The sequence below is a fragment of the Dermacentor andersoni genome, chromosome 5, assembly GCF_023375885.2.
Source record: "Dermacentor andersoni chromosome 5, qqDerAnde1_hic_scaffold, whole genome shotgun sequence".
Lineage (NCBI taxonomy): Eukaryota > Metazoa > Arthropoda > Arachnida > Ixodida > Ixodidae > Dermacentor > Dermacentor andersoni.
This window is the reverse complement of record NC_092818.1, coordinates 109409208-109434762: the sequence shown is the minus strand read 5'-3', so window position 1 is coordinate 109434762 and position 25555 is coordinate 109409208. Positions and strand designations below refer to the sequence as shown.

The following is a 25555-nucleotide window of genomic DNA, read 5'->3' as shown; positions in this document are numbered from 1 at the left end:
AGCGCGTTCCTCGCGCATCTTACATGCCGATCCCAGACAAGTCCCCGACTGGTGGCGCCGCGGTGGATCATCCGTCCGTCCGTCCGTCCGTCCGTCTGTCCGTCCGTCCGTCCGTCCGTCCGTCCGTCCGTCCGTTTTCGATTCACGCGGCAGACCGCACCTCTTTTAAAGCGAAGCTTTCTTTGCCTTTTTCTTCGACTTTCCGCTGCTGTTGCTGCTGCTGCTGCTGGTGGTGGTGCTGCTGCTGTGGTCTTGTACGCCGCTAACGCCGGCCACGTCAGGACGTAGTTGAGACGCACGCCACTAATGCCGGCCGCATGTCACAAAAACATAAAAGGGATGCGCTGTCGGTGTTTTGTTTCATGACGTTTGTTTACGAGCCGTCATTCTCAAAATTCCGGGGAATAACTGTAAAGAATGTGAGACGAGGCATGCGCTACGGGGAGGGCCTGCGTGATGATTATTCGCCAAGCGGCGCCCGCGGCGTCGACACCGGATTTTCTGCCTCACGGGGCCCTTAACGTATCGCGTTAGGCATGACTCGAGTGTGGCACAAAGGAAATACGACCCGAGAAGCTCGTGTCAACATTTACGCCGCGTCGCATGTGCACAATGCCCTCTCGATGCCGTAAGTAGGCGTGACCCCCCACAAATGCAGTGCAGGAGCTGCCGCGCTTGTCTCCGTGGCCACCCGCAACAGCAACGACAGTAGTAGAGGGAGGAGGTTGGGAGAACGTTAGAGAGGGAATAGAGAGAGAGAGGAGGCAGGTTTTGTAAGCTACAACGCTACAACCCAGAATGGCGCCGAAGCTTGCACTTCGTGCCGAGGAGACGAAGACTCGCGTAAATCGCCGAGCGGACCAAGAACAAACACAGGCGGAGCAGGCAAGGTAGGATTTCCCATCACGTCACGACGGTCGTATGCCGTCTATATATCTCCGCCAAATAACGTCAATGAGCGCAAACAGCAGACAAAGCTTCGCTTACATCGATTCCCATAGTGCGTGGGATCTGCATATCTTCTTATCCATTGCATTGTTCGGTGCACCTTGTGCTTTGATTAACTGTGCTTTCCTTTTCTTTCTTTTTTCTTTTCTTCTCTGTCCGCCATCAGTGACGAACAGTGGAGGAAAAACACAAAAATTGCGCTCGGTGAAGGCTACAAAATACATAGAAGCTACATTTCGTTGAAGTGCTTCCCGCTTCGCGACCTCCCAGTGAGCGTTTCGTAGTTCTTTCTTTCTTTCTTTCTTTCTTAAATTTTCCTGCGCACTCCGCTTTCTATACCTTGTACCAGAGAACACACATTCGCTCTTCGTTTCGCGCCTATATAGTCAACGATGAAAATCTCGCTTATAGAAGGACAAATACGTGTAATTCATGCGCGCTTCTGGGTCGTTTGCGCCGGCGAGGCCGTGATTACACGAAGGCTTCTATTCCTCTGACAAAATTCTGACCGCTTCGTTTCCTGTCTTCTTTTTTTCTTGCTTCCCCGCTGGCTCCCGCCTGGCTAGCTAGTTGGTCATGGCGTGATTAGGCGACGGCCAGCGCGAACTTCCTCCTGCCTGTTAAGAGCTCTCGCGAATTGCGCACTTTCAATTCTGTGCAGTGCACACAAACGCAGATGAGCGCGAAGCGAGCCTCGGCGGCCTCTTTGGTATCGTGTACGAAGATATATCACGCATACGTTGTTTCCTTCGCGTTAATGTCGTCATATACCATCAACGCCTGTAGGCAAACTAGAGTTGTAGATATATTATATGCTGCAGCCAGTTTCCGTTTGCCATCGACTGTTCTTGCTGCTGGCGTTCAGTGCTCTGTTGTTCTGCATTATTGAGAAGGAAAACAAAAAGCGCATTTAGCAAACCGCACGATCTTAGGCAGCAAACTATCGTGCCTTCGCATCTTTTCAATATCCTAAATATTGAGACTCCCGCTAACGTTCCAGCGCCGACGGCGAGGTCCGTCTCTTCTCATCTGGGCCGGCTTATATTTATTTATTTCTATACTCTCAAGGCCCGAGGTCATTACAGAGAGGAGGGGCATACAAAATCGTAGGCACACTGCTTTAAGTTGTCAGTGTTGATTATGGTGGCGATGGAGGCAGAGACGCATGTGCATGAGCATGTGCGTTACATAAAAAAAGATACTATGCAAGAACTCGGTCATAAAACTTCTGTCTTACGAGACTTTAATCAGGTCACTACTTGAATATGCTTCGGTTGTATGTGATCCTTATACTAAGAAGAATATTGACAAACTCGAAAATATATTTTAAAAGGTGAGCCTGATTCGTATATAGTTCATACATTTGGCACACTTCAGCAACTGCTCTCCTACAAAAGCCTAAGTTAGATCCATTACAGTTACGACGCTTTCACGAACGCCTCAAGTACATGCATCTTCCGTACCATAATAAAGTGGGAATAAACAAAAACCTATATCTCGAACCTCTTGTTCGGTGGATTACGCGCGGAAATCATACAAAAAAAAGTGAGTGACTACACTTGTAAAACCGACGCTTTTAAGAATTCTTCCTTTCCCAGAACAGTTAGTGAGTGGAACGCACTTCCTGCTGATACTGCGGAATGCACGACTGTCGAGTGTTTGTATCATATTCAACATCAGCATCGTGTTGTCGTCCAGCAAGCGAAGCGCTAGTCATAAACGTAGGGCATGCCTCCGAGATCGCTGGTGTGGCGCAACGCGCTGTCCGGATTTCGGAGGCAGTGCAGTGGTTGGGCATTCTACGAGCTGCAGGACTGTCTTCGATGCCGAACGTTGGCCTGCCATGCGGCGGACCTATAGTAGTCCTTACCGGGATGACACATCCTTTGTTTCCTTCTTTTCTACAGCGCGCGGCTGTTAGCGTGCGCGTAGGCTCGTTCCGCAACCAGTGTTGTCGGACATATTAAGTGGACGCGGCCAGGCAATAGCAACCGATACTCACGAACCAAAAGCTTTGCGAGTTTTGCCCCTGTTACTAAACTAAATTCTCCAGGCCATAAGTACTACTATTCCGTCCATCCGGGATAAATGTGCTCAGTGTGCAATTTGAAGTCCGGCTCTTTATCAAAGCTCGTTTGGCGCCGAACCCTTTTGAGTTCCTGGTGAGATAGCTCTATTACGGAGCAGTAGTGCGTTTTAGCGTAGCGTTACCACACTTTCTATCGTCCGAGACCGTTGTCTGCGTGCTGGTTTAGTCTCCTCTCTCTGACACTTCATTTTTTTTTACAAGCGCGTAGTGTGCTTCCGCGCTTTCTCGGCCTTCGCGTGAGCTGCACACGCGGCGGAACGCGTTTTATTTTGGGCCGCTCGCTCGCTGTTCCTTCCCTGCTCGCATCGACAGAGCGGCTCCGCGAGACCTTCTTATTTTTCCTGCGGGGCTCTTCCTGCTTCTCTCTTTCGCGTGTGTCGATCCTCATTAGCCATTCCTCAAGGCCTCGATCTCGTCGCGGCTGCCGCCTCGTCAATTCATCCTGGTCGGATAAGAAGCGGAGGGGGAGGGGGGACTCGCTCGCGTTGTGGAGCCCCATAATAGGTCGCGAAGAGGAGGTGGCTGGCAGTGGATGTGGTGGGAAAGAAAGAAGAAAAAAAAGAACGGAGCCTTGCATAGGTCGGGTTAGGCAGGATCTTATAACTTGGTTTTGTTTGTTTATTTCTTGTATACATATGCTTCTTATTTATAGCTATACATTGGTTGAAAAGAAAATACAATTAACGCAGCGCGAGGAACACAATATATGTTTCAACTTCGGCGCTCTCAACGTTTTGTTTGTCCTTCCTTTTTTTTTGTACTATTTGTACATTTATGCCCTGGGACGACCATTTTCTGGCTATATCGCCACGATTAGCCCTGGGTGCTGCAACCGACGCGAGCTATTTAGGGAACTTTTACGCGAAGTTACGTTGCGGTAGGTAAGGCAAGGTAAGTTGTGCAAGCTGCGGCCTTCTGTTTGGCTCGGTCTGGGCCACGTGGCCTGGGCTTTGGCATTCCGCTGCTTGCTTGCTGCACCAGATCGCGGGTTGGACTACCGGCCGCCGCGGTGAAATTTCCGTGTAATGACGGAATGCAACGTGTGTGAAGGTTAAAGAAAACCACGGGTGGCAAAAATTCACTCCGACTCGACGTTCACTGTAGCCGGGCCATGGATTGTTCTATACCTAAATATCTACCATTGGGCAGCCTCTCTCTTTCTAGAGTTCGCAGTCATATTCTCTAAGGGTAGTTCATTCATAGTTCATCCTCTCTAGGGTCCGTAGCCAATCCCCCACTTTATTGCTTAGGCTGCAGCTATTGGCCTTGTACATGACAAGTGAGTTCCTTTCGGACAGTCATAGGTTGCAACCTATTACAGTTTGGCCGTATCGAACGCACCAAAGGCTTGTATGTCGCTATTGAAATTCGTACGAGGTTTCCCTGGGAGTACATAATACCCTCAAAGAGATGTGGGAAGCACAATGCCTCTCACAACTCAACAGGCTCGCACTCACAAAACCAGGTAGAGATCTGCTCGAAAAGATCCATATTAATCTGCCCTATACGATAGACCAAAGGGAAGAGGTACCACGTGATGTGAGGAGACGCATCAACGTGTACCCCATTCCGCGGAACATGCATCCCGCATATAACATCGAAAGGAGAAAAGCAAGAGGGGAAGCCCTGCAGAAGAAATGGGACGAGCAACCTAACACCCTCTATGTGGACGCCGCAGGGCCAAAGAATGGAGTGATGACTGTTGTGGTCTCAACGCCTTCAGGATCGATGGTGAATTGCGCCTCGTTGAAAACATCCAACCCCACTCACGCAGAGGAAGCAGCTATTGCATTAGCTATAGCATCTAACCCCAACGCCGATGTGCTCACTGACTCCCAGAACGCCTGTCGCAACTTCAATAATGGATGAATTCACCGGTCAGGGTTGTCATTGCTGACTAAGCATCCACCCAGCCAAGCCTCAGTCATCTGGTTTCCCGGTCACCTGGAACTACCAGGAGGAAACGAAGCCGCTCACAGGCATGCCCGAGCTCTTCTATACCGGGCGTCTCCCCCTGATGACCGTGAAGAGTGCTGGGACCTAACTGCTTTAGCAGTGTATGCTGACAATCTCGCACCATACAAAACAGCCAGGAAGGAGTACCCAACACCACATAAATCCCTCAATAAGTTGGAAGAGAACACTCTTAGGAGACTACAAACTAATACATACCCAACGCCAGCTAAGTTACACCACTGGTACCCTACACTATACTCCCCGCAATGCCCACACTGTGGAGAGGGAGCTAACCTCTACCACATGGTGTGGGCTTGCCAATTTAATCCCATAGTTGACCCCATTCCAAATCCCTCAAAAGAGCAGTGGGAGGCTATTCTGTTCAGCGATGATCCTGACCGTCAGCACTGGCTGGTGGGGAGGGCCAGTGCAGCGGCAGTAACCAGTGGGCTACCGGAATAGGCGGCCCACCCACGAGTTCTACGAATATCCTGCAAATAAAGATGTTTTCAATCAATCAATCAATCCCTGCGTGCGCTCGGCTTGGCCACTAAGCTGTCTCGTATAGCGGTCTTGCTGTGGGTGTGCGCCTGTAGTGAAATCACAGTAGGTCAGGTTGGGTCATTCCGCAACACCGCGCGCGCAGCAAAAATTCGGGAAGGCTGTATGCCAGGGATGCAATCTTGCGCTAATGGAGACAAAACAGCCACGACGTTCAATGTATTGCGCCGGTATCTCACTACTATGGCTTCCTTATACTTTAACTCACTCGGTCATTCATTGGTTTTAAATGCGTAAGCATTTCTATGCCTGCCCAACGAGAATCCTGTCCGTCCGTCACGTAAGACGAATGCAATGGCTCATAACCTCCTAAACAATGGCTCATACCCCCGTAAGCAAGCAAAACATGTAATGGCTCATGCCTACGTAAGGAATAGGCTACAAGCGCTCAGCAAAGTGAAGCGAACAGTGTATATATTCATTGAAATTATCCATACTACACACAGAATAGCATGCGTTTCAATAAAGAACAAGCTCAAAATAAGCATCCGAACCATTAATAAAGCATTGCATACCCCCCTCAGCAAATGTAGTGGTGGTTTTGTAGCAGCTTCGCTGGACATGCAGGTTGATGAGAGCCGATAAGCGTTGGTAAGGGTCGGATCATGTTCGATAAGCTTGATAACGACCGATGAGGGTTGATAAGGGTTTGTACTGATCTGATCAAGTTTCATATAGCATTGATAATAACACCAGGCTGCGTGGAGATGAGCAAGTGGCAACTTCGAGAGGAGTTCCTGCGTGAGTTTTTTGCATTTCAACTCCGTATTGAATTAGTTACCAATCTTCCGAATTTTGCAACAGGCAACCTCGGACGTCATTCCTAAATCCCCGTGTTCCGGCCTTCTATGGGGTCGGCATTTTGCCCTGCTAATGGAGGCATGCAGAAATTTGAGATTCGCAGCAGACTCGCAGGCTTGCTGTAACGAGATATTGAAAAGGTTCCGATGGCTACACAGTTGGTACAAAATTACTGATGTTCTTTTTTTTTTCTGTCTGTGTTTGCAAATTCATTTTGACGAAATGGTTCCTTTTTATACGGTGTGCATCTTCTGGAGAGGCGATGTTGGGTGTGCAGCTCGTTACATTTGTTAATTATGTTGTGGCGAATGCCTGTCGAAAGTGCGTGAGCTTCTATGACCCCTATCAATCGAACGGAGTTCCTTTTTTTTTTTTTTCTTGAACCAAAACAAGTTTTCCCGCATTGCGCTGACGTAAAAGAAACAACCATAAAATGAAAACAATACAACAGCTCAGTTGCTCCAACATTTGTCATGTAACTCTCCCACATACCGTTCCTCCCGAATCCGTTGTTTATCAGTAGTGCTTAAACGAGATTGCCGCAGTCGCGGTCGAATGGCAGATGAGCTGCCCGCTGTACGCCGTGTACCGCTGCGGCATTCCGCCTGCAGTTGTACTTACACTGGGCATGTAGTACAACAGCCGCTTTCTGTTGGGACACCCACGTTCTCGTGTGACGTCTCTCGTGTTGACCTTGCACGTTGAATTCTAGCTGCATCGACTGCACGCAACTTACAGACCCATCTGCACCATGACTTCGTCTTTTTCGTTGTCTTCCCCCTTTCCCTAACCCGCCCCTCGCCCTCCCCAATCTGATGTAGGTCAGGTTCGCATGTTTACTTTGTCTTGGATGCCCTATAAAACGGGTGCATATCGCATGGCAAATTTATCGCTTGCCCTAGTTACACAGGCGAAGCGATGTCGACGGTATTGGAGCGAAAAGCCACGAAGAAACTGCAGGTGTTTTCGACGTCCCCGCACTGCAGTAGACAAAAGTCGCGTGCGCACGCATTGAAGTGCGAGGTAATACTGTCGGGCTTTTTTCGCGATCCGATGAAATATTCACGACTAACGAGAGTGCGCAAGCCGGGTGGAGTCGCGCCTGTTTATTTTCTTGCTCCTCCAGGGACACCGCCCTCTTGTCCGACTCGATAAGCTACCTTGTCCCGTTGTTTTGTTCTGCATTAGAAGGTTGACGTCGTATACACGCACACACAAACACACCTGGCAACCGCTCCAAAAACTCCCAGAGAGTATTTGCGCTCTGGCTGGCTGGGCGGTGCATTATTCACGCGTCGCGTTTCCTCCTCTCTGCACCACCACACGGCGTTATCGATTCTGTCCTTGTAACCCAGATGCTTAATTATTTCCGCTTATCGTGTTAAACTGCGCCCGTGCGCGCAGTCACGTCGTGTGGCACTATAATGGAGGCAGTTTTGTGCCTTCGTATCGCGTGCCGCGTGCTGTGTGGAGAGGAGGAAGGGAGGGAAGAGTTGAAGCGTTCTTATTGTTCAGCTCTCGTGGCGTACGTATGCCTAAGGCGGAGCTATGGAACGCGGGCTCTTTTGTTGCGAACGCCGCTCCCCCTTTTTTATCAACGCGTGATGCGATCCTTAATGCGCCGTAAAAAAAAAAAGTGCCGCGCACTGTCAGCGGCCTAGTGAATAAGTTAACTGTCGCAGTACTCTGGGCTCTTCACTTGGCTGACAAATACTAGAGTTGGGCTGAAAAATCCCAGCCTATGCGTTTATCTTCCGCTGTTCGCGGCAATGTATAAGTTGCAGAGGAACACAGCCCAATATCCGACGAAACGTCGTTGGGCGTTCGGGCCTCCTAGCGACTAGAGACCGTCTGTGCATGCGAATTTCCGTGCGACTGGCCGCTCGAGGCACTTTGCGTGCATTCGCGGACTTCTTTGACGCTCGGAAAAACTTTTATGTAGCACATATTGAGCAACAGAAAGCTGTATCGGGAGCGTTTCATGTCGCTCTACAATTTTCTCATTGACACTTTTCATCTGTAATATAGTTATTTGAAGTTGATTAACTAACACTAATTATCTAATTTGAGTATCTGCCAGCGACGGCAAACAACACAACCATTGTTCTGTACAACTACGTGACATTTGTATACTTCTGAACTCTGGCCAAAATGAGCTGGAACACCCTGTATACGAGCAACACGTCCGGTTTAATTACTGGCAACTAAGATTAATGCAGTGCGTGCTCGTGCCCGCCCGCTGCTCGTGTTTGGTATCTTTTATAGTTACCAGCTGCTGTCCAATTATTCGCACTCGCGTACTTCGCACGTCATGGAGTGACAGTTGGCCCCGATGACGCCAAATGCAGTCGTCATTTGAGGGCAAATCATTTTCCAGGCTTCTATATGCTTGTGCAGCTGTCAATGACATGCCTGCCCTTAAAGTGGTTCTGTACGTGCACGCAGTCTGTATTCTCGTTCTCGCGGCTCTTATCATTAGTACCATGTATAACCTTAACGCTTCTGGCCTTCTTCAGCTGTGCTTTCGGAGTTTCAGGCGTATGCTATGTGTTGTAGCCGTCTCTGTGTTGACGACTGGAGCCCTGTTCTCGGTAGATCGCTTTTTTGGAACACTATGTCACTTCCGCGAAATTCCGCGTGATTCGGCGCCGGCGCCCCCGACGTGTCCGGTGCCGAGTGACGCGAAATCTCGCAAAAGTGATGTGCTATTTCCCAAAAGCGATCGATCCGAGTGTTTTATTCTGGACACCGTCAAGTTCCGCGATGCCTGGCATTCCGAATAATTCAGGGCGGCCGTACGTGGCAGTCCTGTACCTCAGTCAGAGCTGACAGTGTGGCGCAATTTTACAACGTCTGTTATTAGTATGGCACGCCGAGAATACCGATTCATGCAGATTTCCCGCCGGACAAGACGTGGGCGCTTGTGCTCCGTCCCTTCAGTGTCGACCTTCGCGCAGTTTCTGCATGCCCTGAATTCGTTTGCCGCCTCAGAAGCAGTGGCGATCTGCGCGTGTTGCCCAACGTGGCTCATCGGCGTGTCTTTTTGTTGTGTGCAGTGAAGGAGAAGGTGGAGACGCTGAGCGAGCAGCTGGGCGCCTGTTCCCTGCTGCCGGCCAGCGGCGCCCACGAGTTGACCGTCGACGCGCACGTGGCCGGGGAGCCCGCCTCCACCGCCGTCGCGGGGGCCAAGGCCACGGCCAAGGCCAAGAGGGAGTCCATGACCGGTGAGTCCCCCCATCTCCGGCTTCCTTATCGCTAGGTCCGTCGCGCTTCCCCGCGCGCTTCTTCTTGCTTGATGGATTTGCGGCTTTTCGTTGTAAGATGCACCACATGGGAGTCAAATGAGTGTGTGTGGGTTCCGCCAGCCAATCAGTAGCGAAGACCACATGAAATGCTCCTCTGTCGGCCGCCGCTAATCCACGCGTGCCACGACGCCGGTTGGATGGAAGGATCACGGAAGTATTAGCAGGGCATGGCAGGCAGGCCCATCTTTATTGGCCCTGTAGGAGAATCGCTTCCAGGCTCGGAACATACGTAGTGGTCAGGCGCTTGCCGGCGGTGCATGTACCCGGGTCTCTAGTCGATTGAAAAGCCATGGCAACGTCATGTATAGACATGACAAGAACTGACCGCAAACGGCCGGGTCACAAAAGAAACACCTGGCCGGTATCTTGTAGCGATGACTTTTAATTTTTCCGATGTTATAATAGACAGTTTTAGTTTCACATACGTAAAGGCTTCGCGTACGTAGAGCTCCTTACGTGTGAGCAGTGCGCCTGCGCACAACACAAAGGGTTTGCATTAGTCTCACGTACGTACGTGAGACTCAAAAGTTTGCGTGCGTTCCTTGCGCACGTACGCACGTAAAGAGCTCCGCGCGGCGGTCTCGCGAGATCTCGAACCAGCGAGAGCAGCATTGAAAGATGATAGCCAGACACGCCGACAAGGTAGCTCCGCGCCTTCGTTTTTCTAAAAACGACTTGAATTTGTTGCGAGACGTAAGGGAGTGCAACCCCTTCGAGGACAACATGTGGTATGTCACTTCTAGTCATTGCGAAGCTCCGATCGACCCAAGAACACAATTTTACGTGTTTTGCGCGCCAATCCAACTCGACTGGCTTGGCTTTGATTTGTTTTGGATGTCAATGGCTACACAAATGTTTATACCTGGCGATAGATGGCGATACATGGTCGCTTTTAGCGTGCGTCGCGTACGTGTAGCTAAAAGCGTTTCAGGTGCAGTGCGCGTAGGGTACGTAGAGCTTTCACGTTTGCGTGCGTGAAGTCTCTGCGTACGTGTAACTAAAAACTGTCTATTGCTTTTTGACGCTTTTCGCATTCTCACGTTCGACGCTCCGTCCTTGGTGGAGCGTCGCTTGACAAATCACGAACGTGAAAAGCGCCGAAAGGCATTAGCATCGGAAAGGGCATCGTTAGAAAATCACGGCCCTGTTCCTTAATGAGGAAATAAGCCTAATTAATTTTGCTCGACGTGTTTCTTTGTCTTCTTTGTTTTTCCGCTAATAATTGAACGCCGAGACAAATATTATCGCGCGACCGCGAACCTCAGCCAATTGTCCATCTGCCAGCAGCGAAATCCGAGGTAGCACCTTGAAGAAAAGACCCATTGTCAGGCATGAGGTCATGCGCAGTAAATGGACGTCAAGAAGCTTTAAAGGGCCCCTCACCAGACCCCATAACAAATTTTCGTTATACGCTGGAAGTTGTTACGTGTCCTCTAGGGAGCGTTCTGCCGCAGAAATTTTTCAAGTAGGCTCATTAATAACTGAGATGTAAATATTTCAGTTCCGCGAACCCATGATTTCAGCAGGCGGGCTCCACTGCATAGCAAGACTCTCTCTCCACTCGCCCCGCTAGCCTTCGCAAGTGAAATTCCTTCCCTGCGTTCTCCTATGCCAGACCTCCAAGATCGCGTCACACATACGTCACGGGCCCCGCCTTCACTTTTTTCCTCCTCGCTTTTTTTTTTTTCGGCGCCTCGCCCTTCCGCCGATGGTGTCCCGCGGGAGCTGTTGTCTCTAAAGTAGCGAACTGTTGTCTCTAAAGTTGTCTCGTAAAGTAGCGGCCCTTCTCCTCCTCCTTTACTCCTTCTCGTTTCTACTCTTTCACGCTCCCTCCTCGACCGTGGCGCCGCCTGCACCGCTCGAGCGTAGCAATGGCGCCAACATGCGCTCCTCGCACGGAGGAAGGAAACTCAGGAGAGGCCCTGACGTCACTCTTTGCGAAGCTAAAGTGAAGCCGGAAGTTGGCGTTGCTCATGGCGTTGCTCCGCCTATCGGGCCAGCTCTCCTCTTTACATTTCTCGCGAAACCACGCCGCGCTGCGCGCAACCGGGCTGCTCGGACGCGCGCGCCCCGCAGCAATACTAAACAACCGTTAGCATGTTAGCATGATTTCGCCAAAGAGGGCAAAATTTCCCGCGGATATTCCTTCGTCCATTGTCATTGCCGTGGCGCGGTACATTGCGTACAGCGTTGCATGCGCGTTCATTTCACGAACTTTAGTTCCTCCTGTCCCACCTGGCCACAGCAACATCCGGTAGAGCATGGTCCAGATAATGCAGCGCAACAAAACACAGACCAACGCGAACCTGCCCGCACGGCGCTTTTGCCACGGTGCAAAACCTACGGAGCAACACGTGTGAGCGCACAGAACAATAACAAAGCCGCCATTGTGGCCCGAAAGGCGTGGCCACTACAGCAAAGAAATAAAAAAAAACAGCAAAAAAAGGAGAACCTACTACGTCATTTCCTCCACACTTTTCTCCTAGCGCGCGAAGGGGGTAGGGCCTCTCCTGAGTTTCCTTCCTCCATGGCTCCTCGCCACTCCGTAGACGCTTCTGGAGCGAAATGGCGCTGAAGTACGGTGCGAGGGCCCACGTGATGCTATTAGGCCAATAGCGACGCGGCGTCGGCCTCGGCCAGAGCAAGCGCGGAGAAGGCAGCATTCTTCAAAGCGTGGCGCTACTTTACGAAGTTTAAGGGGCTTTAGTTGTCTCGTTCGCGCAGCGCACGATTTTGCGCGCTGTGCACAAGGAAACATGACTGGCCATATAATTCAGTGCTACACGAATACTGAAGCAGAACAAGCGGATCGCAGAACATGATCACGCGCTGGAACACGGTAGAAAATCGCATAGTTTCGGTACCTGCGCACGTGACCGCACGACCGTGGGAACAAGCAGACGAAGCGGAAGTACCATCTTTCTTGCTTCGGTGCGAACTAAAACAAAAAACACGCATACATTCCGTTTGTGTGTTTTATTGTTTCTTTAAGCTTCAATTCGTAAATTCATGCAGCAGATCGCACAGATAACAGATGTTGTCTTGAATAATTCTTGAAGTCACGTGTCACCACGAGGACGTCACACTGCGAGCACGATTACGTAGGTGCAGGGGGCACGATTACGTCACCGTCCGGCTTGGAGCGCAGCGCCGCGAGTGAAGAAACGGCGTTCATATTGAAATTTCAGTTCTTTCCGCGGCGCGTAGCGATGTAATACTTTGCAGGCATGATTGTTATCGCGCAATTTATGCTCTGCGCTTGTCAGCTCAATATGGCCAGGCCTGGTGAGGGGCCCTTTAAGATGGAGTGGTAAGCATACATTTCTGGAATCACGATCAATCTTGAGCAGAACTTTATATGGCAAAATGGACGGTGTAAGCTGAAGAAGTGCGCCGTATCCACGTTACCTTTTCTGGCCTCCTGCGTGCCAGTATGATTTCTTGCTTATGGGACTGCCTCGCCGAGGCAATGGGGTTGGTTGGTCGGTCGGTCGGGGTCTCAGGCGTCAGCGTGTGCTTTTGGCGGAGCCGACGCTTGCGAAAGCATTCAAGCTCGAGAAGCTGTTGACAGTTAATTCAGGACCTCTTTGGAAGCCGGAAAAAGGTAATCCCCTCATAATTATGAAGCAGTTGGGGAACAGTCTCCGTGCGAAGGGTCTGTGTGACGCCCGGAGTAGGAGCGATTAAGCTCAAATTAGGCAATTTCAGTGTGGCCTAATATGTACGACAATCGCATTAACTCCTTGTACTCCGTTCTTGCTGTTGTTGGTCTCATTGCGCAGTACGTTGTGATAAAGTTAACCCATTTGTTTCCCACAGCGTGTACCGTGCTTCATTAAGTGCCTGTTAAAGAACCTCAGGTGGTTTAAAATTAGCCCTGGGGCCCTGACTTCGACTCCTCTCGTAGTCCGTGAATTGTTATTCGGGACGTTAACTCACATGAGTTAACTTTCTCACGAGGCCAACGGTGAACGCATAATGTTGCCTCTTTGGCAGCAATATTGAATGCTTATTAAGGAGTGAAAGTAACACGTATGTTGCAAGTGGTACAACCACTTCCTGCCTAACTGTAGATATGTAAGGCTTGGATGAGAATACGTACGTTATCAGTACAGTACTGCAACAATCGGTTAATAACCACTTTTCTGTAGGCGCGTATATGTATATGCCCTGTTAACAGGGATCCCGTCGGCGCAGCCATGTTTGATCACGCGGTGACGCGTTCATTGCTTGCCTCAGCTGCCTAAATTTTGTCCGTGTTTACAATGGATATGCATGACGCCTGGTGCGGCTCAGCAAACGTCCGTTTCTCCGGATATCGTAGACAGTGTTCAGGTGGATGACACGAAGCTTTGGCCACAGCTTTCATGTGAGCGCTTCCGGTGCTCATTACGCCTCGTCCAAACAGTCCGTGCAACGTGTACTGTGCTTGTACTGAAAGCGGGGTAAAAATGTATTCCAAGCTGTCCGAACGTTCCACTTATTAAATAAATCAGGGTCAGTGTGTCTTGCTTTTCATCATTTATTCGGCAAACGCTTTGAAGCGGTGCTTTGTAATGTTTCTGACTCAGTATAACGTTTCTCGGTGCATTCGCTACCCGACTGTTTTTCTGCCTAATCGCTTGCGGGTGTGCTCGGTTGCGATAGATTTGTTCTTGCTGCGCACAGAACTTCGAACATAGATGTTCCGTAATTTGTAATAGTTTGTCGCGAAGACGTAATGTCTCACTCGCTTACCCTATGTGGACCGTCGCGAAACGCTCAACTTCGCTCATTGGTGTGTAGTCGCCCTGACTCATGCTTCGGCGCATTGATTCAAGTATGCACCCATTCACTTATTCATGATAAGTTGGCGATATAGTGGGCGTAAGTTTGCGTGAGAGTTGAGTGTGTAGATAAAGTGCGAGAAACTTACTATGCCAGGAAGCGGCGCTACTCCCTTTGTCGCTGGGTAACAAGCAGTATACTCACTTTTGCCGGTGTTCCCGGGCTGAAGTCCTTTCTTTGTGGATTATCGATACAACGCTGGCAGAAAAGTTTTTGTTTTATCCTCGAGAAAAGCTGTGCATCGCCACAGGCTGTCCTTATGTCGCAGTGGTATACGTGAACTTGGCCACACAGAGTCATACCATTTCTAAAGCTGCCAGTCACTATTTATGCAGCCAACCACTGCACATGTCTTCCCTCGACTGTTTCACGTTTTGAAGTATGACTGGAGCACAGTGCGTTAGCGAACACACATTTGTATTTCCGACAGCTGATCACACAGCAGGGCAGAAGCGGTAATGGTTTCGTATTCCTGCGCTTTCGCTGAGGCAACGTGTGGCGGGTCGCCAGAAAGCGCCATCCCGTTTCCTATAGAGCAAACTGCTCCGTGAAAAGGGTCTATAAATTGGGCCAAGTTTGCTAAGAAGGTGAGCGTACTGATACAAGCGGCAGTCACGTGTGGCAATATAAATATGTGTTTGGTACGCCTATGTTTAGTGCCGCTTTTTTTTTGACGAAGAGTATACCTTTAACTTACCTTAATTACAATCGTTCGTACGATCAGGCGACGACGAATTGTGACGGCACACGAGACAGCACGAGCCCTGGTTTGCGCAATTGGCAGTTCACGCATACCTAGGCCAGGCAGCCATGCCAATTTCGTGGATTTTCCACTACATTTAGCGGATTTTGATGCTTGTTTAGCAGCGAAAACGTCCTTTAGAAGAATTAGAACGCCGCTTGTCTTCGACTAGATATTTTGCTGATTCGAAAAATTACATTTGGCACATTGTACTGGATCTTGGTTTAGCGACATTTTCGCACGAAAGAAATACAAATGAAAGGGTACCTCAGCGACCAAGTTCACTGCAGATGAAAGAGCGTTTCATTCTTACGTGAAATACTGGCACAGTTGACCTTCGGTATGGAGAGCGGATATCGAACGCAGTGTCCGTGCGGCCGCGCCACTCGGAATCTGGCGAATACGCTGACGAAGGCCGTAGGAACAGAGCTAACGACGCGGTTCGGCTCCGAAAGAGTTCTTGCCAGCGAAACGGGGATCTGGCCCCTGATCTCTCGCCCGCTTTGTTCCGCACTTCGCTTCTCCGGCGTGCCTCACGCGGAAGCGAGAACGGGGGCTGTCTGTCCTGCGAACTGGGACACAGCTAATTGGTGCCCTAGACTTGGTTGTATACGTATACGTGTAATACTGTGGTCGCCATTCGAGGGCTCGTCCATTGTCGAGGTGCAGTCCGTGTTCCTCGTTCGTCGCTGCGAGTCTTTCCTTTTCCTCGAGAAACGCCGCTGGCGAAGCCCTTATTTCTGGCGCTTTGGCGCATTCGTGTGCCGTCGACGTCAATATGGACCACGGTATCTGAGAAAGCGGTAGTTCTCGGCAGTTCCTGGTCGTAGCCAGTGAAACCGTACATCAGTATGTTGTTCGAATGTACTAGTGCAAGCTGTAAATCCGAATACCAGGCTGCTTACCCAAGCTGCGAAAATATTAAGCACTTTCTGAGATACAGCAGTCCGTAAACTTTGAACGCAGACTGCACATGGCTTCGCTTGCACGACCGAAGCTTTATGTTTTACCACCGCTAATTTTCCCACGGGTTACTTTACCCACGGGTGAAAAAGTTTTGTGCAAATGGTAATAGAGAGTCTATTTCGTGTGTATGCCATTTTACCCTTCACGGAGTAACGCGTTACCCGAGACGCGGACGGGAGTACGCATTGGCCCCGCGATCGAACTTAGTCGCCGCCTGCCGGACATCGGCTGAACCACGCACAATGTGGGTGGTGCGTCACGTCGTCGTATAGCTACTAGGTGTTTACATGTGCGCGTACTGCGGACATATCGTTTAAAGACTGTTTGTTCCGTCGTTGTAGCGCATTGGTTAATGCTGATATGCATTTTTTTTTAGGATTCAAAGAAGCATTTGGCCTTGCGTTGTAGTCATTGCGCAGTGATGAGATCAGGGACCGCACGTGCAAGCCCTCCCTTCGTCGCAATTATTTACATTTTTGGCCACATTATGCATCACCCCCCTCACACACACACGCACACGTGCACACACACGATTTGTATGGACGCGATGTGTAGATCATTAAACATTATTTCTGATACCACAAAACATGAACGAGGTGGCGTGAACATCACTCAGCAGTAGGAAAAAAAAAAAAAAATCTTAATCGCTCATATTGTATTCGCAGGACACACTTGATCAAAATTCCATGAGTGCCGCTTAGTGGTTACGCAGCCATTCTTAGCTGTTCCCGAGATGCCCTTCTATTATGTGAATATCCGACTACGCATAAATAATTTGCCTCGCAAATTAATTTTGGCGCCTTGGTACTTTGATTCTCTGCTACAAAGGGAAATCGGAAATAGATAATTACTAGATAATCACGCGCAACATTGAATTCACTATAGATCCAGGGAATCATGATAACGTTGAGTTGCTAGTGGCGATTATAATGCGCTCTTTAGTTAGCCTGGCGTGGTTATTTTGACGGGAGGTAACGGCCATCTGTATCCGCTTAAATAAACACCGTAGTAAGTGTGGCCCAATTTAATAATTTGAACTTCTTCATATCGCTCTCGTGCTCGTAATCGTGCGAGGACAGCTGTGTGAGGCCACATGGCGATCGTGCCATTGCGCTGTCACCATGGCAGCGTACCTTGTTTAACTGAACTTAGTAACTAGATTGAATTTGACAGAGAATTGAAAAAAAAAAAAAGGGGGGGGGGGGTTACAAACGGCGAAATAGAGCGCACGTTGACTAGCTTGACTTCATTGATGACACGACATGATTTCATTGTATCATGTATTGTTATAACCAGTGTAAGGATAACAGAAAGTGAAGTTGATCAAAAGTTTCAAGGTAGTGTCATTCTTTCATCTAGCTGCATGCTGTCCTCTTCATCCTATTTGGCTTAGTGCGGCCACGTGGAAATGCCACCTGACCTCACTGATCGCCAGTATACCCCCAAGAGGTTCCAAAGCTCTTTCACGTAGGATGTTTTACGCCAACGTGCGCGTGAATAATGATTTACTGCACTGAACGTTGTTTCGTGCCTGTTACACTCGTTCATCGCCTTTTCTAATCGAGCAGCCGCACTGGTGGAACGTTACACTAGGCCTCTTACAACTATAGTTGGGTGCAATGTCTGTGGTGCACATCGCGCTCTTTACGTGCGCCGAAAGCAAGCAAAGTTGTTTCGAAAGCAAGCGGAATTTAAGGACATGCGCTGTGCCGGTGGCCGAGCGTGTCCCCTCCGTATACGATAGCGAGTCCCAATTTTCGGTATAGGTCGCGCGCGTCATTATACCGTTATTCACCGTGGCACCGTGCTTTCGGCCTTCTTTCGCTTCCACCTTTCTGTGTCTTGTTACCTGGGGCCCAGATGTCTCTACTTCGCCGCCCAATTTCTTCTGGCCTTTGCTCCCGCAGCAGCTAGAAAGTAAGTGGGCCTATTGTTTAGCCGGCAGAGCAGAAAGGGTCGCCGGATAAAGTGGCGGCGAAACAGACGTGAAGCGACGTATAGCCGCGTTAGTTCGTTCGTTCGTACGCGTGTGTGTGTGACCGCAGCAAACCGCGCGCTCTGCAACCTTTTGCTGCAGCAGCTTCCTTCGGTCGCAGCAGCGCGCGCTCACCTGCGCGGTGGTGCAACCGCGCTCTCCGTGCTTTTCGTAATGACCGTGGTCGGAAGGGGGAGCCCGTCCCCAGGCCGTCGGCCAAGTGGCTTCGATCGGAGCCGTGTCCTGCCTTATTAACCCGATCAGATACAGACGCAAGGGGGCCGCAAGTTCCTTCCGGCGACGCGCGTGCCTCTGGGACGCTCTGGAGCCGTTCCCCTTCTCCGCTTCATTTTTCACCGACCCTCTTCTAGCCCACCGCAGCGGCATTACGGTCTTCGCGCAATGCTGCACCGCGCGCAATGCTGCACCGCCGCTGGGCACCAGGCGACCCCTTCTCTCTGCCCCCCTTATCTGACCCTTCTCGTTCAGTTTTCCGTTCCCGCTAGATTCTTGCCTCATTGTCGAGAAGAGTATCATTTTCATTTCGAAACGCCCCAGTTGGCGATCTGTCAGAAAAATGGTTCGCTGGCTGGCGGCTAATATTTGGGGCTGTAGTAGTAGTGACTCTGAGTGGCTGTGTATTCAGGTATGTACATGTATATAAGGAATACGAAGGACGGCAATGGCTGCTGGCCTTAGTAACTGTCTAGCTGGAAGTTACGAGCGAACGTTCGTTCGCCGTACTTAGTATGTGACGTCTGCCTAGCCAACGCCTCCTAGATAGCAGAGATATGGACTATGCTTTATGACGTCATGCTACTTGGCCCAAAATTTTTATTGCCAAGCGCGGCTTGACGAGAGCGGTGACGTCAGGATCATCGCGGCTTACTCAGGATCATCCCCATTAGATGCTGCCACAGTCGGGCAAAGTGGCACGACGTCATGCATCGAAGTGCACCGACCTTGCGCTATCTAAGAGGCGTTGACCAAGAATTTCCTGCCTGCTCCAGGTTGAGTGCGTGCACCCTCCCACTCCCCCCCTTCAAAAAAAAAAAAGAAAAGAAATTCTAGCTACGCCACTGACAACACGCATCTCAAGCGGCAGTTGATGAGCAGGAGCCCCTGCCTTAGCAGCACGGTGTGCAAGCAAGACTTGCTATTACAAACCCTTTTAGTCACAAGCTTGAGTCGAAACTCTAGTTTCTTAGCTGCGTATTTTTTCCCACTCCTTTTAATTCTTATAATGCTATATAGGCTTGGAAAGTCCATGTAACGCTAAAGGTCTTGCTTGAAGGGACCCTAAACAAATGCATAATATGGGGTATATTAAAAAGGACTTACCCTACTAATACCAATAAACGCCACTCTGACTTAGATTATAGCTTGGTAGGTTAGAAAAGACATAAAACACGACGGACGAGTGGACACGTCGCCTTGAAGTTTCCGCATTATAGCTCACATTGACGTCATGGACACAGACGGCGCCAGCTCAGGCCTAGTTAATTTTGTTATTAATCGATAAGGAAGGACTTGGTGGCATTTAAAAGGTGCCAAGGACAACTTTCCAAGTTTCGAGCACGTTTAATGTGCTACGACAGCCCGAGTACGAAAATATGTACCTTGAAATCCGTGACGCCACCCTGACGTATACCCGCGCATGGGATATCGAAGCGAGAACGTTTTAGAGCGCAGTTCTTAGGCTCCCGTACCTGCGCTTCACGTCAGCGTCGGCCCTCGGCGTAGCCGAGCGAACTAACACAGCGAAAGATGAAAGAGCGAACGCGGAGCGCAGCGAGAGATGGACGGCGATAGCGAGTAGGAAAGCGGAGGAGGAGGGTATGGTGAAAGTGTCAGAATAAAAGCTTAGTGCCGCGCAAGGCGGGCTCTGCGGCGATGATTGCTACGAGATGGCGCCAGAGTAGCGCGCCGTCGTCTATTCACCGATAGCATGCGGCGAGCGCGTTGATCGATACCACATATGGAAACAAAGCGCTGCATGAGCGGGTGTATGTCTGCAGGGGCTGCTGTGAATCGCGCCCACGCGTCACCCACGCGCTGCCTCTCGCGATCTCCCGATTAGCGAGGCAGCCGCGCCACCTTTAGCTCCTTTTGCAGTGCGCCGCACGAGACAGATTGTCCGCGCCAGCCAATATATCGCGAAATGAAAACACGTATAAAGCTGCGCTCAAATTTCGCATTAGGGAGTATCATAATCGTCGGTGAACTTTTTTGAAAGGAAGTTTGCCCTTTGTTTATTCTTGCATATTAATCTACCTCTTTCTGCAAAATTAACACAAATAGTTTTGAAAGAATATGCCATCACTTTAAACTGACTTAGTGTCCCTTTCTTTAGTGTTCCTTTAGAAAGGTTGCGTTTGAGACGTTCGGTGAGGGAAGCCAGTCCGAGTTCTTTTCTGACCTACGCTGAGCCTTTGACTGCTATAGCGTATTGCTTTAGCAGCTCCGGTGGCGAGCAGTCAAAGCAAACGGATTTGTAACTCGTTGCTCCGTTATGTTATTGCTTCTGGCGAAAGAAATGAAAATATTTTGTCAATAAAAAAAAAAGAGGAAACTGGGCTCTCTTCCTCCCCATTCTCCTTGCCGCGGTTGTTGAAGGTATATGTAGCCTTCCCGAAGAAAGACGGCGGACCGATCGGGAACAAATAAACGGCCTGCGCCGCAGTGCGGATATGGTAGTGCGGGCAATTACTGCCCAATTGCTCTTCTGCCGTCGTCGATGTATCTATCCATGGCGCATTGCAGTTTGTCATTGTTTCCCGACTGGCCGGCGCCTCGGCGCGCCTTCTGCTACACGTCGCTTATTTCGTCTGCCCGCTCGCGAGTTTGTTTGTCCTTGGGAGTTTCGGTGAAGCGGACCTTTCTCTTCCGGAGATAAACAGTTTGCCGAGGGTTTATATCGGCGCGGTCGAGTGGAAGGGAGCCAGAAAACCCGCTGTTGGTTTAACGCGTCTTGAGGAGGCGGGGCTAACGTTTTCAGCGCGCTGTGTCCTTCGTAGAGGATAAAGGTCGAGAGAACCAACATTGCAGGCGGTGCTGGTTTTGGGCCAGCGGCAGGCACTCCGTTTCACTTGCACCTATAGTAGTATAGTGAAGACTAGAGCACTTGTCGGGGTCAATCAGTAACGACAGCTGGCTGCGTGCGCCAAAGGAGGAGGGCTCGCGTATTCTGCCCTAATAACCATTCTGTTCATTCGGCGCGATCAGTTGCGGACAGTGGAGGAGCTCTCCTATTGATTTTCTTGTCGGTGAGATACTGTATAAGTGGCACTTTTTAGTTCAAGGTCACCCGGCTCTTTATCCGCTTGTTTGGTGGTTTTTGGTTGGCAGCGAGGGACAGCAGCAGCAGAGTCGCACAGATGGCGCAAATGTATCTCCGGCTTGGCCCGCGGACCTCGAGTGTTGCGTAACGCGGGCAGGGCGATGTGTTTCCGAGAAGCCGGATATTGCGGACGTGGAGCGTCGGATGTGGATGCTAAATGTCCACGCGCGTCGCTGCGTGGACACTTAGCGATGAGCCGCAATGACTTAAGGTCATCACAATATTTGCTTAGACTCACAGCTGTTTCCGTTGAACGCTTACGCGCAGCCGTTTTCCACTGCTTTATTTTTTTTTTGTAGTGTGCGCCGTCTCGCGGGCCAGCACCACTCCAACGTAACAAATATACAGGCTCGGACAAACTACACTGTCTGAAAACCACAGTATAAGATCGTTCGCCTTGCACAAATGCAGCCATGCCCGTTCAAACAACGCCGTAAAGCAACACGAACGCGCTTGTATTTTCTGCTGCAGCCGCGGAGCTGAACTTCTTCCGCATCTGTATTCCCGAAACACTTGGCATCTTCTTTTATGCCCTGGGCGTCTGTTAACACTTTGTTGCATGCTGTCCACTACAGTGGACAAATTTCGGTGATTTTTGGAGGGAGTTTAGTGCTTGCGAGAAGCTCTTGTGCATATAGTGTCAACTTCAGTGGACAACAGAAGTTTTCTATAGCTGCCCTTGAAGGGGCCACGAACCACCGTGTTCCTCCAACTCGGCTTCAAAAATGTCATGTTGTTCCGGTGAGTAATTCACACGCGTTTCGCCCCTTTTACTTGATAACACTTTTGACATTGCGGTTTAGTACATATAATTGTTTACGCGGGATAAAAGAAGCCTTCGGAATCAGGACCTGTCAATCTTGTGGCTGTGTGAAGCCAAGTTCTTTCTGCAGAACACTTTTTTTTTTTTATGTCCACTGTAGCGGACACCACGCAAGACAGGAACAACACGGGCGGGGGAGCATTTTCTGAGCAGTGTAGTCCTCGCTCCTTTCACTTTAAATTTGCTTGTTTATGATATTTGTCTCCTATTTTCGTGTAATAACCCTTCGATCACGATTTTATCCAGCGAGACAATGTGAAGAAACAGTCCAGTGAGTTACCAGCAGCTCCTGACGTAGCAAAATGAAGAAGGTCACCTGTCAAATAAAGCTTAGTTGCCGCAGCGTCCGTTATAGCAACGTCAATCATTTTTCGCGTAAGAATTAGTGTTCAGCACAAATATATAAAATGTTGTTTAGCAAGGCGACATGTTATGGGGCGCACCCGGGTAAGGTCGGGGGCACACCGGTCGCGTGCTTCCCTCTCCTCCCCATCGTCACTCCCGAATTTCTGCGTATCAGGATACGTGACATAAAGGGTCGTGCGATAACGCTCGCCCGCCCAGCCACCCTAACCCCTGTCAAAGGCGAACAAGTTGTTTTCATTATTGCTGGGCAGGAAACGGCGTTCGGGCTTCTGTGGGGAATCTTCCCTTTGCGTTTATTTACCCAAGTCTGAGACTGTTGATGTTTTGTCTTCATTTCGTCCTGCGCACCCTGCAGGCTCCGAGACCAAGACACACTTATCGAAAGTTAATTGGGCCCCGCGGTGGTGGTCGTGGTGGTGGAAAGCAGCGCCACCTTCTTTCGCAACAGTGCTGTGCCGAATTAAGCGCGCCTTTCTGTCGAACTGAATGCGCGCTTAATGATAAGCCCCGCCAATCAGTGGCCCTTACACGGTTGGTGCCCGTGAACGCCAATAAGTGTGCGGTGAAATCGCACCACTCCTCTTTAACCGCGTTTTTTTTTTCTCGCTTTCTTCTTTTTCTTAACTGTTTGAGTAAGTGCATCACTGAGCGCCGGGTTAGCTCCCCATGTTAGGCCTGAATTAGGTTCGCCGCATAGATTCGCCCGATATCTATTTTTGCAGGATTTTATGAAGGATGGGTCCCGAGACGAAGCAAGAGGGCGATTCGGTCCTACACTGTAAAATTACACCCTTATTCTTTTTTAGAGGTGTGAATTATTTCGCAGTGTAGTCATCGTTGTTACACTCGTTGCATCAAACTGTAGCCCTATCGGTCAGCGGGACGCTAAAGAAAAAAAAAAGAAATTGGAGTTATATTAGCTATACCTTTCTAAAGTACGAAAAAAAAAAGGGGGGACACTTTGACAGAGAGAGCTAAGTGGACTGTCCATTTGAGCGTGCACTGATCGGATATAGCTCGAAGCCGGTATAGGGCAAGCGCCAATCGTCACCGCCGGCTCTCAAGCTCTATATCCATTTCAGCGCGGGCTGAAATGGACAGTCCACTTAGTGGACACTTACAGAATACGCCCCCCCCCCCCCCCCCCTCCTCTTTAGTGCCGAAGAGGCGAAAGCGAGAATAAGGTGGCGGCGCCGCTTTGATGTCCCCGCACTTTCTCGCCATGACGTCATAGATTTTGACTGCTCCAGCTCGGGCCTGTAATTCCTTTGTTTTTTTGTTTTTTTCATTGCAGCATCATAAACGCTCGAGAGACCGAACTTAGCAAGTTTCACGACTATCTCTGATTTCAACGGCCCGAATGCGAGAAGATACCTTGAAATCCGTGACGTACATACTGACGTCCCGGCGCGTTTTAAAAGAAAAAAAAAAAACTTTGACCTTCATTTTCTCCTCTAGTAATCAACGCATTAGCCATGAAATTTAACGAAATTGGAGGTTTCAAGGAATACGTTACCAATGTAAAATTATTAAATTATTCTCGTTGTACTCCTTTATACATCTCTGCTTCTGAGGCAAGTTAAGTTCGGCTCGCCAGAGATATTCGCGCGGGCTGATTACGTTTTCGGGGGGGGGGGGGGGGGAGACTAGGTGTAGCTCGTCTAGTAACGTAGGGTCATACGGGAAGCGATAAGGCGAAACAATGGGGAAATTGTGCTGAGAACCGCTGTTAAATCGTTGCGTACATAATTGGTTAGAGCTTATACTTCGGCGACAACTTGTGATTTTAACTTTCACTATTCCCTTTTTTAAATATTATTATTGAAAACGAGCAGTTGTATCGCTTTTGCACTTTTTTGTATTATGCAGCGAATAAATCGTTCATTTTCTCCGATACAATTGAAGGCGTAAAGATCGCCCGCTTGTTAGAAATCTTCCTCACCGTCGGTGCAGTGACTAGCACTAGTCGTTGAGCAAAACGAAAACAAGCTAAAAGCGGGAGCCAACGTTCCGACAAGTGGACTTGTCTTTCATTTTCATGACAAGTCCACTTGTCGAAACCTTGGTTCTCGCTTTTATTTTGTTCTCGTTTTGCTCATTGTCTTGAATTTCCATCTCCCGCGTTCCCCGTGTTTTTCCAGACCAGACGTGATTTGTTTTGAGCGGTGATGATTAACAGTCGCCGTGCTGATACGAACGCCTCGTGTAGTGCGACGGCTCTCGCGACCTTGAGCTGCGAAAAGCGTCGCGATTTCCATGTTGCTCAGGTGTTATGTCTGGTCCTTATCAGTGGGGCGTATGGGGAGCTGCTATATCCGCTGGGCTCTCTCCGTCTGCAGTTTATCGGAGCGACACGATAAAGGAAAGAAACCACCAGGACGGTATTGGTGTGCGGGGTATCATCTTTCGAACGCGTATTACGTACGAAGACGATATCTGCGCACACATATACGCATTGAATGACACAGACGTATCTTCTCTGCCATTTTGTGTGCATATCCGGTTTTTTATCGACCGATCGGTTGGGCCGCTCAACGGCGTGTCTATATTCTGTCGTCCTGTTATCGTGCGGGCCCACTCGCCGGACCAGTAAACCGGAGTTTTCCTTTTTAATCTCTCTATCGTCGCACATTTCTCGGCCTACCATTGGTCATCGTCTCGCATTTTTTTTTTTTTTTTTGTACCCTGTACTTTCCGTTCTATATTGAAGAGGAAAATCGACTTTCGACGGGACTCTGTTTGTTTGCCAGCGACTAAAGTCTGTATTTCTTATCAAATGTGTGATGTAGCGCGCCGACGCTTGTCGCGAGGTTTATTGACCCACCTGGGCTGTTGTTGCCTGGCGTAGACGACGAT

At 49.7% G+C, this 25555-nt stretch overlaps 1 protein-coding gene across 3 annotated transcripts in view; it reads left to right on the top strand.

The window, feature by feature from the left end:
• Positions 1 to 25555, top strand: part of Wdr37 (WD repeat domain 37) — a 166667-nt gene that overhangs the window by 118823 nt on the left and 22289 nt on the right. For all 3 annotated transcript variants that reach the window (XM_050178407.3, XM_050178406.3, XM_072288258.1), the window contains one exon: positions 9412 to 9579. In XM_050178407.3, coding sequence (XP_050034364.1) covers positions 9412 to 9579 — 168 coding nt within the window. The remainder of the gene's footprint in view (positions 1 to 9411; positions 9580 to 25555) is intronic.